Raw genomic sequence first — 17,544 nt, 5'->3', positions numbered from 1 at the left:
CATAAGACTAAGTAGTGACTACTCAGCAGCCACCATGGAGGCGAGAAGGCAGTGGCACGATATATTTAAAATTCTGAGTGAGAGGAATTTCCAGCCAAGAATACTTTATCCAGCAAAGCTCTCCTTCAAATTTGAGGGAGAGCTTAAATTTTTCACAGACAAACAAATGCTGAGAGAATTTGCTAACAAGAGACCTGCCCTACTGGAGATACTAAAGGGAGCCCTACAGACAGAGAAACAAAGACAGGACAGAGAGACTTGGAGAAAGGTTCAGTACTAAAGAGATTCGGTATGGGTACAATAAAGGATATTAATAGAGAGAGGGAAAAATATGGCAAACATAATCCAAAGGATAAGATGGCCGATTCAAGAAATGCCTTCACGGTTTTAACGTTGAATGTAAATGGATTAAACTCCCCAATTAAAAGATATAGATTCGCAGAATGGATCAAAAAAAATGAACCATCAATATGTTGCATACAAGAGACTCATCTTAGACACAGGGACACAAAGAAACTGAAAGTGAAAGGATGGAAAAAAATATTTCATGCAAGCCACAGCCAAAAGAAAGCAGGTGTAGCAATATTAATCTCAGATAAAATAGACTTCAAATGCAGGGATGTTTTGAGAGACAAAGAAGGCCACTACATACTAATAAAAGGGGCAATTCAGCAAGAAGAAATAACAATCGTAAATGTCTATGCACCCAATCAAGGTGCCACAAAATACATGAGAGAAACATTGGCAAAACTAAAGGAAGCAATTGATGTTTCCACAATAATTGTGGGAGACTTCAACACATCACTCTCTCCTATAGATAGATCAACCAGACAGAAGACCAATAAGGAAATTGAAAACCTAAACAATCTGATAAATGAATTAGATTTAACAGACATCTACAGGACATTACATCCCAAATCACCAGGATACACATACTTTTCTAGTGCTCACGGAACTTTCTCCAGAATAGATCATATGCTGGGACATAAAACAAGCCTCAATAAATTTAAAAAGATTGAAATTATTCAAAGCACATTCTCTGACCACAATGGAATACAATTAGAAGTCAATAACCATCAGAGACTTAGAAAATTCACAAATACCTGGAGGTTAAACAACACACTCCTAAACAATCAGTGGGTTAAAGAAGAAATAGAAAGAGAAATTGCTAAATATATAGAGACGAATGAAAATGAGAACACAACATACCAAAACCTATGGGATGCAGCAAAAGCAGTGCTAAGGGGGAAATTTATAGCACTAAACGCATATATTAAAAAGGAAGAAAGAGCCAAAATCAAAGAACTAATGGATCAACTGAAGAAGCTAGAAAATGAACAGCAAACCAATCCTAAACCAAGTACAAGAAAAGAAATAACAAGGATTAAAGCAGAAATAAATGACATAGAGAACAAAAAAACAATAGAAAGGATAAATATCACCAAAGTTGGTTCTTTGAGAAGATCAACAAGATTGACAAGCCCCTAGCTAGACTGACAAAATCAAAAAGAGAGAAGACCCATATAAACAAAATAATGAATGAAAAAGGTGACATAACTGCAGATCCTGAAGAAATTAAAAAAATTATAAGAGGATATTATGAACAACTGTATGGCAACAAACTGGATAATGTAGAAGAAATGGACAATTTCCTGGAAACATATGAACAACCTAGACTGACCAGAGAAGAAATAGAAGACCTCAACCAACCCATCACAAGCAAAGAGATCCAATCAGTCATCAAAAATCTTCCCACAAATAAATGCCCAGGGCCAGATGGCTTCACAGGGGAATTCTACCAAACTTTCCAGAAAGAACTGACACCAATCTTACTCAAACTCTTTCAAAACATTGAAAAAAATGGAACACTACCTAACTCATTTTATGAAGCTAACATCAATCTAATACCAAAACCAGGCAAAGATGCTACAAAAAAGGAAAACTACCGGCCAATCTCCCTAATGAATATAGATGCAAAAATCCTCAACAAAATACTTGCAAATCGAATCCAAAGACACATTAAAAAATCATACACCACGACCAAGTGGGGTTCATTCCAGGCATGCAAGGATGGTTCAACATAAGAAAAACAATCAATGTATTACAACACATTAAAAACTCGAAAGGGAAAAATCAATTGATCATCTCAATAGATGCTGAAAAAGCATTTGACAAAATCCAACATCCCTTTTTGATAAAAACACTTCAAAAGGTAGGAATTGAAGGAAACTTCCTCAACATAATAAAGAGCATATATGAAAAACCCACAGCCAGCATAGTACTCAATGGTGAGAGACTGAAAGCCTTCCCTCTAAGATCAGGAACAAGACAAGGATGCCCGCTGTCACCACTGTTATTCAACATTGTGCTGGAAGTGCTAGCCAGGGCAATCCGGCAAGACAAAGAAATAAAAGGCATCCAAATTGGAAAAGAAGAAGTAAAACTGTCATTGTTTGCAGATGATATGATCTTATATCTAGAAAACCCTGAGAAATCAACGATACACCTACTAGAGCTAATAAACAAATTTAGCAAAGTAGCGGGATACAAGATTAATGCACATAAGTCAGTAATGTTTCTATATGCTAGAAATGAACAAACTGAAGAGACACTCAAGAAAAAGATACCATTTTCAATAGCAACTAAAAAAATCAAGTACCTAGGAATAAACTTAACCAAAGATGTAAAAGACCTATACAAAGAAAACTACATAACTCTACTAAAAGAAATAGAAGGGGACCTTAAAAGATGGAAAAATATTCCATGTTCATGGATAGGAAGGCTAAATGTCATTAAGATGTCAATTCTACCCAAACTCATCTACAGATTCAATGCAATCCCAATCAAAATTCCAACAACCTACTTTGCAGACTTGGAAAAGCTAGTTATCAAATTTATTTGGAAAGGGAAGATGCCTCGAATTGCTAAAGACACTCTAAAAAAGAAAAACCAAGTGGGAGGACTTAACACTCCCTGACTTTGAAGCCTATTATAAAGCCACAGTTGCCAAAACAGCATGGTACTGGCACAAAGATAGACATATAGATCAATGGAATCGAATTGAGAATTCAGAGATAGACCCTCAGATCTATGGCCGACTGATCTTTGATAAGGCCCCCAAAGTCACCGAACTGAGCCATAATGGTCTTTTCAACAAATGGGGCTGGGAGAGTTGGATATCCATATCCAAAAGAATGAAAGAGGACCCCTACCTCACCCCCTACACAAAAATTAACTCAAAATGGACCAAAGATCTCAATATAAAAGAAAGTACCATAAAACTCCTAGAAGATAATGTAGGAAAACATCTTCAAGACCTTGTATTAGGAGGCCACTTCCTAGACTTTACACCGAAAGCACAAGCAACAAAAGAGAAAATAGATAAATGGGAACTCCTCAAGCTTAGAAGTTTCTGCACCTCAAAGGAATTTCTCAAAAAGGTAAAGAGGCAGCCAACTCAATGGGAAAAAATTTTTGGAAACCATGTATCTGACAAAAGACTGATATCTTGCATATACAAAGAAATCCTACAACTCAATGACAATAGTACAGACAGCCCAATTATAAAATGGGCAAAAGATATGAAAAGACAGTTCTCTGAAGAGGAAATACAAATGGCCAAGAAACACATGAAAAAATGTTCAGCTTCACTAGCTATTAGAGAGATGCAAATTAAGACCACAATGAGATACCATCTAACACCGGTTAGAATGGCTGCCATTAAACAAACAGGAAACTACAAATGCTGGAGGGGATGTGGAGAAATTGGAACTCTTATTCATTGTTGGTGGGACTGTATAATGGTTCAGCCACTCTGGAAGTCAGTCTGGCAGTTCCTTAGAAAACTAGATATAGAGCTACCATTCGATCCAGCGATTGCACTTCTCGGTATATACCCGGAAGATCGGAAAGCAGTGACACGAACAGATATCTGCACGCCAATGTTCATAGCAGCATTATTCACAATTGCCAAGAGATGGAAACAACCCAAATGTCCTTCAACAGATGAGTGGATAAATAAAATGTGGTATATACACACGATGGAATACTACGCGGCAGTAAGAAGGAACGATCTGGTGAAACATATGACAACATGGATGAACCTTGAAGACATAATGCTGAGCGAAATAAGCCAGGCACAAAAAGAGAAATATTATATGCTACCACTAATGTGAACTTTGAAAAATGTAAAACAAATGGTTTATAATGTAGAATGTAGGGGAACTAGCAGTAGAGAGCAATTAAGGAAGGGGGAACAATAATCCAAGAAGAACAGATAAGCTATTTAACGTTCTGGGGATGCCCAGAAATGACTATGGTCTGTTAATTTCTGATGGATGTAGTAGGAACAAGTTCACTGAAATGTTGCTTTATTATGTAACTTTCTTGGGGTAAAGTAGGAACATGTTGGAAGTTAAGCAGTTATCTTAGGTTAATTGTCTTTTTCTTACTCCCTTGCTATGGTCTCTTTGAAATGTTCTTTTATTGTATGTTTGTTTTCTTTTTAACTTTTTTTTCATACAGTTGATTTGAAAAAAGAAGGGAAAGTTAAAAAAAAAAAAAAGAAAGAAAAAAGACAAACAAGGAAAAAAAAAAAAAAGATGTAGTGCCCCCTTGAGGAGCCTGTGGAGAATGCAGGGGTATTCGCCTACCCCACCTCCATGGTTGCTAACATGACCACAGACATAGGGGACTGGTGGTTTGATGGGTTGAGCCCTCTACCATAAGTTTTACCCTTGGGAAGACGGTTGCTGCAAAGGAGAGGCTAGGCCTCCCTGTATTTGTGCCTAAGAGTCTCCTCCTGAATGCCTCTTTGTTGCTCAGATGTGGCCCTCTCTCTCTGGCTAAGCCAACTTGAAAGGTGAAATCACTGCCCTCCCCACTACGTGGGATCAGACACCCAGGGAAGTGAATCTCCCTGGCAACGTGGAATATGACTCCCGGGGAGGAATGTAGACCCGGCATCGTGGGATGGAGAACATCTTCTTGACCAAAAGGGGGATGTGAAAGGAAATGAAATAACCTTCAGTGGCAGAGAGATTCCAAAAGGAGCCGAGAGATCACTCTGGTGGGCACTCTTACGCACACTTTAGACAACGTTTTTTAGGTTCTAAAGAATTGGGGTAGCTGGTGGTGGATACCTGAAACTATTAAACTACAACCCAGAACCCATGAATCTCGAAGACAGTTGTATAAAAATGTAGCTTATGAGGGGTGACAGTGGGATTGGGAATGCCATAAGGACCAAACTCCACTTTGTCTAGTTTATGGATGGATGTGTAGAAAAGTAGGGGAAGCAAACAAACAGACAAAGGTACCTAGTGTTCTTTTTTACTTCAATTGCTCTTTTTCACTCTAATTATTATTCTTGTTATTTTTGTGTGTGTGCTAATGAAGGTGTCAGGGATTGATTTAGGTGATGAATGTACAACTATGTAACGGTACTGTAAACAATCGAAAGTACAATTTGTTTTGTATGACTGCGTGGTATGTGAATATATCTCAATAAAATGATGATTAAAAAAAAATAAAAAAAAATAAAAATAAAAGCAAAAAAGAACACCAAAAAAAAAAAAAAAAAAAAAAAGAACTCCTAGAAATTAACAATATCAGAAAAAACAAACACACAAAAAAGTTCCATAGAAACAAAGAAAACAAAGGAAAATACATTTTCAAATAATTATCATATATCATATGAATTATAAAAAAAAAAAAGTATGAAATAATTCAAGTAAATTTCCCAGAAATGAATCAAGGGCAAGAGCTTCCAGATCGAGTGTGGCCAACAACAGATGTAAAAAGATCCACACCAAGACACATCATCATGAAATTTCTGAGAAATGAAAATAAATAAGATATTAAAAGCTCCCAGGGAGGAAAAGAACAGATCACAAAAAGAGTCAGAAATCTAAATAGCATTTAATTTCTCAAAAACAATACTGGACAGTAAAGAAAAGGAGAAACAATGCAAAAATTCTGAGGAAAATTTTTAACCCAGAGGATGTCCAACCAAATTACTAATACGTGTCAGAGAAGAACAAGACATTTTCAGGCATGCAAGTTCTAAAAAATTTACCTCCCATACCCATCTTTCAGGAAGCTCATCAAGAGAATTAACCACAAAAGAGCAAATCTTAGAGACAGGAAACAGAAGATCCTACACAGGAGAAAGAGGGAATCCTGAGGAAGGGGGTGAAGTGAAATCCCAAGACAACAGAAGTACCTAGAGAACCTGACAAACAAATTCTTATTTAACAGGAGAATGGAAGGCCCCAGGAAGGAATGCTTCAAGGAAAAAATGAAATTAATAGATTCACCAAAACATTTAAAGGCATGTAAAAGATATTAACATCTCTGGTAGAGAGTTACAATAAATTAGAGATAGGTATATCAGAAACAGGTCAATTATTAACTCCAGGGAAAATAAAATGTTGGATAAGAGAATATATAATCAGAGTATACCACGTGGCTCACCCAGAATATTTAGATAATCAAAGTACTCACTGAAAAATTTCCCACTTTAAAGTTATAACTATATTGGGAGAACAAGGGGAGAGGAAACTTAAATTTATTAAATAAAATTATTAAATTTAAATTTAACATTAAAATTATAACTATATTGGGAGAACATAGGGAGAGGAAATTTAAGTGGATGTGTGGGAGAATCTATATATGTGGGGACGAAGAAAGTAAAAGCTAAATCCTCATCTTTCCACCAACAGAACTGCTTCTACCCTTAAGCCCCAAGATCTATAATTTCAGCAACCCTCATGGGTTTTCTCTGGCCCCCTTCCAACTGGCTTTGAGGAAATATTGCCAAATAATATTTGCCATCATTACCAAAATGTCAAACTTACCTACCCTGGCTTACTTTTACTCATGGGGAAAGAGGAGGCCAGGAGTCTACTCTTTTGTATCCTATACAAGAGGCACTAAAAGACACATGGGAGATTTTCCTGCTCTCTTGCTGTCCAGGAAAAGCCTATTCTGGCCAAGAAGAGGGGTCTAGTGTAGGTCCATAATGAATATGCCTGGAATATTTATGATTATATGTTTATAAACTAAAGAATACCTATATGCACAATCTAAAGAATACCTATACATACAAACCTGTTTCTGACTTTCCTGAAGTTGTGAGTTTTCATTCAAAGCACCTTTAATTGCTATCTTAAGCCGTTCTTCATTCATTTGAAATATTTTGAAGGTTGTTTTGGCCTAAGTAAAACAACAAATTTCAAGTTTATAACAATTTAATTTAATACAATAGTTCATTTTTACACATACTTCCTAGAACACAGATTGAAACAAAGTAAAAAACATGCCACTGTTAACAGCAGAGTCAGCATGGCATAACAGAAAAAGGTTGGCCTAGGATCATTTTGTTCCTGATTCGAGTTCTGATCAGGTTCTGCCACTAACTTGCCATGTAAAATTGAACAAATGACTTGCCCTCTTATAACCTTTTAATGAACTATGGCAAATTATATTATTTATTGTGCATCCTTGCTAAAATATAAACTCCATGAGAGCGTATTTGCCTATTCTGTCTCTATATGTTAAGTGTCAAATACTTTCAACACTGCCCAGTATATAGGAAAAGCTCAATAAATACCTGTCCAATGAAAAAACTTCTTTGAGGTGCCTTGTGTACAAAAATACATATCTAAGATCTCCTATATCTCCTATATCTCAAATTATAATATTACATATCTTATTCCCAAATAATAAAAATAACAGTAAAATTAAAATGATTTTCAAAAGCAACAGACTTGGATGAAAGGTGTGGGAACTCTGCACTTTCTGCACAATTTTTCTGTAAACCTACAAGTACTCTAACTTTTTTTTTTTTTTTTAAAGTAACAGACCTATCAAGTCTAATTCAACTTACTTCAGCTACTTGTGATTTGAGAGATTTTGATTCATCTTCTAGGGACTGTATCTTTTTTGAAATATCCACCATCTAGAAAGACAGCACCAATCAACAAACACATATTTAGATACTGTTAGATATATTGTTAAACCTAACTCTTTTGCTCCATAAGTTAAGAACTCAAATTAAGAAACCCTGTTAGCTTTATTTAGCCATATGCTTAAAGAGATTGTATATGAAAGTTAGATATCCCTATTATCTTCTATCAACTTCTAACATTCCATAACATTTAAATTACATAGACTTAAGTTCATCAATATCACATTCTAAACAGTCTCACACACATCAAGATATTCTTTAAGCTGGATTTAAAAATAGACGAATGAATGTTCTTAACATAGTTTTTTAGCACTGAACAATATCCACTATGTATGTGATTATTCAACAAATTATTTATGTGTGCTACTTCCACAGTAAGTAAATATAAGTAAGTACTTATAGAAAATTTAAGTAAGAATATGCAAGAAATTTAACATGGTAACCTCTAACAAGTAAAAAGGGCTAGTGGATCTGGAAAATTTTGTTATTAAATTTATAGCCTTCTATATTCTTTTGTTTTGTTTTTTTACAATGTATATAATACTTTAACCTGTATCATATTAATTTTTAAAAATGCCATTACTTTCTTTTTTCTTATGTTCTCCTCAAACAGAAAAACCTTACCAATTCATCTTGTTCAGAATGTTTAGATTTCTCTTCTTTCAATTCTTTTTCTAGAAAGACTATTTCATCCTTAAGTTCTGAATTGGTCCTGTTCAGCTTTTCACAGGTTTCCTAAAAGAGGAAGGAAACTTTATAAAAAAGACATGGGAATTTTTGCTTAGGGTAAATCAGATGAGTACAATCAAATGGTTAAGTAAGTTCAATTTACATATTTTGAATATACATTTATATATTCGATCATTTTATAATATTAAAGTAACAAGTTTAGCAGGGGTCAGCAAACTGTTCTATAAATAGCCAGACCATAAAAATTCTTGGCTTGGAGGCCTAATATTTTAGGTTGCAACTACTCATTAGCGCCACTGCACTGAGAAAGCAAAATCACAATATGTAAATGAGTGTAGCCATGTTCCAAAAAGACTTTATTTACAAAAACAAGTGGGGAGCCCATTGAGTGTAGTTTGCCAACCCTTACTCTATAGCATTATAAAGGAAAAAAAATGAGAAATAAGTATAATTAAGATCATTGAAAGAAATAAAATAAAAAATAAACCCAAAAGCCAATCAAGATTTTTTCAAAGTTAGCATTCCACACTGAATTAAGAAACATTTTCTTTGACTTTTTAAATTTAAAATGATTAGTTATTAGATTCTTCCAATTGGATTTTTTTCCCAACTGGTTTTTACTGCTGTAATAAACATACCTCTGATATTAGTGATTCTTCAACAAACTTGTTTATTAACAACAAAAAAAAAAAAGAAACTACTAAAAGATCCAAAGAATTTAATGTAGGCCAAAATAAAAGCAAGAGAAATACATACTACCTTATAGTTGTTAAAAAATGTGTTTATACAATCTAACATTTTCTCTTTTAATCACATTCAGATATATATATCAGTGCTGTTAGTTACATTCACAATGTTGTATTTTATATATATTAACAGGATAAAAATTAAACAAACAAGCAAACATGGAACTACACAGTGAACCCTAAGTTAAACCACAGACTACAGTAAATAGTACAACTATAAAAATGCGCTATCATCAATTTTAACAAATGTTCCACACCAATGCCAGATATTAATAATAGGGTTTTATCAGGATCTTGTATTTTATGCATGATTGTTCTGTAAACCCACAACTTCTCAAAGAAAAATATTTTTAATAATAATAAATTTGTTCATATATATTTTCCCAAATTTGACTATTTCAGTGTACAAATCTTCTAACTTGAACCAAAATTAATGTTTTGATTTTATCTGCAGATTCAACCAAATACTGAAAACTTACATCACACTACAGTTTGTATTCAATCGCAATTACTAATCATGAAAAGACACCATATGAAAAAAAAATCACTAAAATTAAATGCACAGTTATCATCAAGCTTGAGTAAATGTCTTTGCTTCCCAGTTTTTGCTTCTCTGTTAGCATGCCAATGTCTCCTAAAAATCTTATTTATCAAATAGTAATAACTTACTACTAGAATAATAGTTAAAACAGAGGGTCAATAAATAAAATACAACAATTTCAAAAAATTCTTCAGGATATTAATAGATAAGAAAGAAAGAAAAGATATAGAAGTTTATTTTATTTGGAATCAAACTTATAACCTCTTTTGGACTCTACTAGAAAATTCTGAATCACGATACATAGACTTTCCGATGATAAAATCAGTGATGAGAACCGCCAGCCCGGACTAACACGTAGACAAAGGTACAAAGACTAAAGTTTTCTACTTTTATTATTAGCAGAAGCAGGCTGCTTCTCCTGTCCTTTATCACTACTAACCTTCTTACAACACTTCTATCTCTAAAACGGTAGGAAGGCACTCCCACTGCTTACGCTAATCTATCTTGACTTTGCTAAATTACAAATTACCACATTTTACTTCCTTATAATTAGTGTTATGCTGGAGCTCAATCATACCTGGCTCAAGAGAGCCAACCATGCCCATCTCTTCCAACTCCACATTCAGGGACATTATGTTGGTAGCTTAAAACTGACCAGAGTGAGAGAATTTATATCACAGAACTCAGCAAATGCTATAAATAAGGACTTTGCTTTTCAGAGAGCCAGTTGTTAAACACTGACCAGCACACCACTGCTTATGTTACAAATCTTTTCCTCTAATCCAGTCAACTCCTAATATCCTAGGGATGAGGTAATGGCAAGTATCACCAATATTTATATATTTATTATTGCCAACTGTTCCTAAATTTGTGAAAACGAATTTTATTTCTCCTTTTTGGAGAAAACTGAGTCAAAAAAAAAAAAAAAAAAAAGAAGAAGAAAAAGGTAAGCTTAATGCCTTTCCCAGGAATAAAGAGCGAAGAGCTTGTATATAGCTAAAGACGCCAGTGAACTTAATGTGCCTCATTCAAGCAGGTTAGCAATGAAAGCTCAACATTTTTAAATATTTTCTGCTACCCACCAATGTTCTAATTGTTACATTTAGCATTTTTCTTTAAGTTTTAACATCTAAAGATGCTCTTTCACATTTACTTTGAAATGTTTACTTTTGAGAGTATACATACATTAATTATTTTAAAGGTTTGCTATATAAGAATCTTTTCCCCAGCTTTTTAAGTTATACCATTGTTTTTACCTCCAAACTTTGGGCTTCTGTTGATTCCTTCTCAAAGCTGGCATCCTTTAAAGATGACTCTAAGCCTTCGTACTGAAACAAAGCAACACTGGGTAAAAACTCTACAAATTTTATCCCAAATTTTATCTGGACAGGTGCCTAAGAAGCAAGGAGAATCTACTTCCACATGTATTTTAAATTTACTCATCAGCTCTAAGGCATATTCCTGAGTTCTTCAAATGTAGCCACAAACCATGCCAGGGCAGCTAACATATCACTACCCAGGAGCTCAGTCAACAAATGGCAGAACTTCTCCCTTAAGTCTAAGAATGTTGCCCAAAATCTGCCTCTAAGAAAACACAAGAACTATGACTCAGCATTCTTTGCTTGAAAGGGAGTAAAAATTCTAATGGTAGGGTTGTACTAAAGATTATCCAAAATTTTACTCAGAGTATATTTTTTATGTAAGTTTCAATGTCTATTATCCCTCTAACAAGTAAAACTCTTCTTTAAACCTGTGCATTAAATAGAATTTGATAGTAACTGGCAATCACAATTTTTCAATACTAATTCAAATCATACAACAAATAAAGCAAGTAGGAAATTTTAAAAATCTTTAAAAAAAAAACCATCAACAAATATAAAATAAGGACAATGAAACATACAATGCTATAAAATTTAGCAAAATGCACTTACTTCAGTGCTTCAAATACAACTGATTAAATGTAAGACAAGTTTATTTTGGATCAATCCTCCTACTGGGACCAAGAAAAAAAGGTGGACAAAATGCCAAAAAAAAAAAAAAAAAAGATCTATCTGAAAGCCTCAGACAACTACCAAAACAATAAAAATTTGGAGAAGCAGTAATTCCTAGAAAAACCAAATCCAGCATTTGATGTTTCTTTTCCCATCTGAAAGTAGAGGCTGATAGTTTGATAGGCTGAGAAGCTGAGCAGAGATTTCAGGAGACCTGGAAACTGAGAAGACAAAAATTGGAGTACAGGGACTGCCAAGTAGCTTGAGCCATGTAGCCTAGGCTTTAGGATGGGATCCTGTGGTAAGCTGAATAATGGCCCCCAAAAATGTACATGTCCTAATCCATGGAATTTGCAGATGTGATTAAGTAAAATATCTTCAGATGGGGAGATTACCCTGTATTATCCAGATGAGCCCAATATAATCACAAGGGTCCTTATAAGAGAGAGGAAGAAGGATCAAATCATGAGAGAAGGTGATAACACAGAAGCAGAGATTGAAGTGATGCAGCTAAGAGCCAAGGAAGGTTGGCAACCTCTAGAAGCTGGAAGAGGCAAGGAGCAGACTCTCGCATGCAGCCTCCATAAGGAAATAGCCCTACTGATAACTTAGTTTTAGCCCCAAAAAACTGATTTTAGAATTCTGACCTCCAGACCTGTAAAACAATAAAAATGTATGGTTTTAATCCAAATGTCCTTCAATAGATGAGTGGATGAACAAAATGTGATACATACGCGCAATGGAATACAACGTGGCAGTAAGAAGGAACAAGGTCGTGAAACATGACAACATGGGTAAACCTTGAAGACATAATGCTGAGTGAAATAAGCCAGACACAAGAAGAGATATATAGTATGTTACCACTAATGTGAACTCTGTGAAAAATGTAAAATAAATGTTTTATATTGTAGCATGTAGGGGACCTAGAGATAGACAACAACTAGTGAAGGGGGAATGATAATCTAATAAGAACAGATAAGATATTGAGAGTAATCTTAATGATACAGGAATGACTTTGGTTTGTTAATTTTCTTGGGATATGTAGGAACATGTTGGAAGCAATGTAGTTATTTTAGGTTATTTGTTTTTCTTATTCCTTTGTTTTGTTTTGTTTGAATTGTTTTGTTTTTGTTTTTAATTTTTTGATAAATAAAGTATAAAAAATGTATTGTTTTAAGCCCCTCTATTTGTGGTAATTTATTACAGAGGCAATAGTAAACTAAAAAAGACCCAACTGGCTACCTTATGAGAAAGTCTAAACCAGAATCAGACTAATCCTTTGAACTGAGGTCCAACTTCCAACTATCTCAACCTGTGATTGGATTAAGGTGATCTGAGATTTCTAACATCCCTAGCCTAGCTATCTACAAGAAGATAACAGTAAATTCTCATTTTTACAACAGTAAATTATCATTTTTACGACATTAAATGCAAGTGAAATACTCTAATTAACTTCATTTTTGGACTGAATAAAGAAGCAAATCTCAAATATATGTCGTTTCCAAGAGAAACAGCTTAAATATAAGTATACAAAAAGGTTGAAAATGAAATGACGGGGGAAACTCTACAATGCAAATACTTACCAAATGAAAGCTGGACAAAGTTAAAAAGAATTTTAGAGATAAAAAGGGACTTTTCATAACGACAAAATGGGTCAACCCACTAGGAAGACGGAACAATTCTAAATCTGTATACATCTAATAGTAACAGAGCCTCAATATACATAAAACTGACAAAAGAAAAAGAGCAAAACACGTCCACAATCATAGTGGGAAATTTTAACACACTACTTTCAAGAACCAACTAACAAACAGTCTAATATTTATATTTATATATCAATAAACAAGAGTATATAAAAGTGTAGTAAACATATTGTATGTGTATGTGTGTGTGTGTGTGTGTGTGTGTGTGTATATATATATACTGCTTCCCAACAATTTCAGAATTACATTATTTTAAATGCATATGAAACATTTACCACAATTGACCTTATGCCAAGCCATAAATTAAGTCTAAACAAACATCAAAGGACTGAAAATACTACAAAGTATATTCTCTGCATAAAGTAGAATTATACCAGAATTTAATAACAATGAAAGTATTGGAAAACCACCATATGCTTGGAAATTAAGAAATACCCTTCCAAATAACCAACAGTTCAAAAGATGCCACAATAAAAATTTTAAAATATTTTAAACTAATAATCAGGAAAATGTTTTAGATAAAATTGGGGAGATGCAATGAAAGCCAAACTTAAATTTTAGCTTTAATGCAGAAATTATAAAAGACTGAAAACTCAATGATTTAAGCATCCTTCTAAGAAGTGAGAAAAAGAGGAGCTATAAGCCAAAGAAATGTGAAAGGAAAAAATAGAGAAATTAAAGAAATAAAAACCAAATAATATAAAAACAATCAACTAAGCCAAAAGGTATTTCTTTGAAAACAGTAAAAAAAATTGATAAACTGTCAAGGTTCATCAAGGTATAAAAAGAAAGAGCAAGAAGGACAAACTTCAAATATCAGAAGCAAAAAGGTAAATCTCAATAAAGATCCCATAAATGTTAAAAAAAAGCAAAAGAATTATAATTAAAAATTGAAAATGAAATTTAGAAAATATTCCATTTGCCATAGCATCAAAAAGTATAAAATATTTAGCCATAAATTCAGCCAATGAAGTGAAAAACTTACACTCTGAAAACTATAAAACACTGAAAGAAATTAAAGAGCTAAATTACTGGAAAGACATCCTATGTTCATGGACCAGAAGACTTAGAGGACTTTTATTTCAGTAAAGCTGTTAAAAATAAAATAAAAAAATAAAAAACAAAACAAAACAACAACAAAAACAAAACCATACCAGTTACAATAGTTTTAAAAACCATCAGAAACCTGGGATTAAATCTAGGAAAAGATATACAAGACTTCAACATGAAAAAGTATAAAACAGTATTGGATTTTAAAAAGACATAGAAGGATATACCACAGTCCCTGAATAAGAACTTAATATTGTAAAAATGCCAATTCTTTCCAAATTGATCTATGCATTCAACACAATCTCAATCAAAATCATACAGGCTGTGTCTGTGTGTGAGTGAGTGTGTGTGTGTAAACTGATTAACTGATTGAAAATTTATATGAGAAAGCAAAGTGCCAAGATAACCAAAACAATCTTGAAGAAGTACAAAGCTGTAAGTTTACATTGTCAGATATCAAGACTTGTTATAAAACTATAGTGAGTAAAACACCATGATATTGGAGCAAGAATTAAAAAGAGAGAGAGAGAAAAGATGATACTCCAGAAACAGACTCACATATTTTGTCACTTGATTTATGATGACAGTGCAATTCAATGAAGAAAAGACGGTCTTTTCAATAAACAGTACTGGTTAATTGGATATACATGAAAACAATTGAAATTTGAACCCTAGATTACACCACCACAGCATCAATTCAACAAGGATTACAGATAAAATGACAAAAACAAAACAAAAGAGTTTGTAAAAGATAATAGAGAAGGATATCTTTAGATCCTTGGAAAGGCAAAAATTTTTAAATAGAAAACAAAAAGCATTCATCATAAAGAAAAGTTGTACTATGTCAAAATTAAAAACTTTTGCTTACCAAAAAGACACCATTTGAAGCAAAAAGGCAAGCCACAGAGTGGAAGAATATGATTGCAATACATGCATCCCAACAGGGGATTCATATTCAAAATATACAGGAAAAAAACGCTACATGTCAAAACAGATCACCATACCTTAAAAATGTGAAAAAGACTTGAACAGACAACTTCAGAAAAAAAGATATCTAAATGGCCAATAAATATATGAAAAGGCACTCAACCTTACTAGTCAAGGAAATGCAAACTGAAACCACAAGAAACCACTATGCACCTACCACAATGATTTAAATTAGTAAGACTGGTAATATTAAATATTGAAGGTGAGAAGCAAGTGCGTTCTCATAATCTGCTAAGTACTGATAATCTTAAATCTACAAGGAAGTAACAACATTTAGAAATACCTAACTGAGAAGTATAAAGTCCTTTGACTCGAGCATGAATGTTAATATTTTCAAAAATGCCTTACCTCTTTTTGAACAAGACTAATTTTTTCAAGTAGTTTACATTTTTCTTCAATTAGTGCAGAAAGTTTTACAGCAAGCTTTTTCTCCCTTCCTAAAAAAAGTCAATATTATCCTGTCAATTAAGTTTTAAAATTACAAACAATGAAAATATCTAAAAGAGAAAAAAGAGCTTACCCACATAAAGCCGGCTTCTAACCTGAAACAAATTTTGACAAAAATTACATTAAAACAATGTACATTCAAGCAAATCCAATTTATTTAACTTCTATTGCCAACTTAAAAATAACAGGTTTATCATCACAAAATACCTGAAAGTGTTCTATTTCCAACGAGAAAAATGCTACCTATTAAAGTCTCCTTATTGAAGATTCACATTGTACATTAGCATATTTAAGACTCTGAAATAAATCTGCCAAAAAGATACCTGATTAATTTCATTTAACCCATTGTTCCCCCAACATGTCATCCTAAAACCACCTATTTCAGCAACTCTTTATTAACATCCCTCTTAATATCCAAAATAACACAATTTGAGAAATGTTACCATAGTGCCATGGATCTGAACTGACTATAAACTGTAAACTAAATCTTCTTTTACCTCTCTCTCTGTCTCAAACAATGAAGGAAAAATTCCATTAGTAAGGAGATCAGTCTTAGGACTGAGGTAATGTATACATAAGCAAGTATTAAGTAAAAAAGAAATGGGAACTTAAATCATCGAAGGAAATAAATAGGGATAAAAATTAAAAAGGAAAAATTTTAAAGACTAGGTACAGTAGTATGGATACAGATGAATAAATTAGTGAATTAAAACATCAAATTGAAAAACTCTCTTAAAAGGTAACAGGAAAACATAAAGAAATTGAAAAATAAAAGTTAAGAGATATGGAGGTCAAAAGTAGAAGGGCACAGTAGTAGTCCAAGAAAAAGAAAAAAAAAAAAATGGAGAAGAAATTTCCCAGAATTAAAAAAAAAAAAGATAAAAGTTCTCATATTAAAAGATTCTGAAGAGACTTTAGGTCATATATGTCACTAGAATAAAAATTAAAAGATAACACATACAACTGTGTAACACAGTGAACCCCACTGTAAATGATGGACTAGAGTTAATAGTACAAGTATAAGAATGTTCTTTCGTGAATTATAGCAAATGTACAGCACTAATATAAAGTGTTAATAATAGGATGGTATATGGAAAAACGGCACACCTAAATTAAACTATGGACAATATTAATAATACTATTTTAATAATCTTTCATCAGTTGTAACAAAGATAAATACTGTTAAAAAAAAGTATAATTACAAAAAAGTGCTATCATCAATTTGTAACAAATGTTCCATACCAATGAAAAGCATCAGTGGTGGGTGGTGTACAGGAATCCTGCATTTTATACATGATTGGTCTGTAAACCCACAATTTCGCTAATGAAAAAATTTAAAAAGACTCCAGAGAATTCTAAAGAAGAAATCCAAAAAAGTAAAAACTATTCATACTTAGATACATTATATTGAAATAAGAAT

The 17,544-nt window shown here is 33.2% G+C and overlaps 1 protein-coding gene across 13 annotated transcripts in view; it reads right to left on the bottom strand.

The window, feature by feature from the left end:
- MIA2 (MIA SH3 domain ER export factor 2) overlaps positions 1–17,544 on the bottom strand; it is a 122,369-nt gene that overhangs the window by 48,801 nt on the left and 56,024 nt on the right. For 7 of the 13 annotated variants that reach the window (XM_037834889.1, XM_037834885.1, XM_037834890.1 and 4 more), the window contains 7 exons: positions 16,198–16,219; positions 16,026–16,114; positions 11,203–11,274; positions 9,298–9,324; positions 8,594–8,704; positions 7,889–7,960; positions 7,111–7,215 (listed from right to left, as the gene is read on the bottom strand). In XM_037834889.1, the coding sequence (XP_037690817.1) occupies positions 7,111–7,215; positions 7,889–7,960; positions 8,594–8,704; positions 9,298–9,324; positions 11,203–11,274; positions 16,026–16,114; positions 16,198–16,219 (498 nt within the window). The remainder of the gene's footprint in view (positions 1–7,110; positions 7,216–7,888; positions 7,961–8,593; positions 8,705–9,297; positions 9,325–11,202; positions 11,275–16,025; positions 16,115–16,197; positions 16,220–17,544) is intronic. The other 6 variants (XM_037834887.1, XM_037834893.1, XM_037834898.1 and 3 more) reach the window with 2 other exon arrangements.

Source organism: Choloepus didactylus, chromosome 4, assembly GCF_015220235.1.
Source record: "Choloepus didactylus isolate mChoDid1 chromosome 4, mChoDid1.pri, whole genome shotgun sequence".
Lineage (NCBI taxonomy): Eukaryota > Metazoa > Chordata > Mammalia > Pilosa > Megalonychidae > Choloepus > Choloepus didactylus.
The sequence above is the reverse complement of the archived record's forward strand: the minus strand, read 5'-3'. Positions and strand labels throughout refer to the sequence as shown.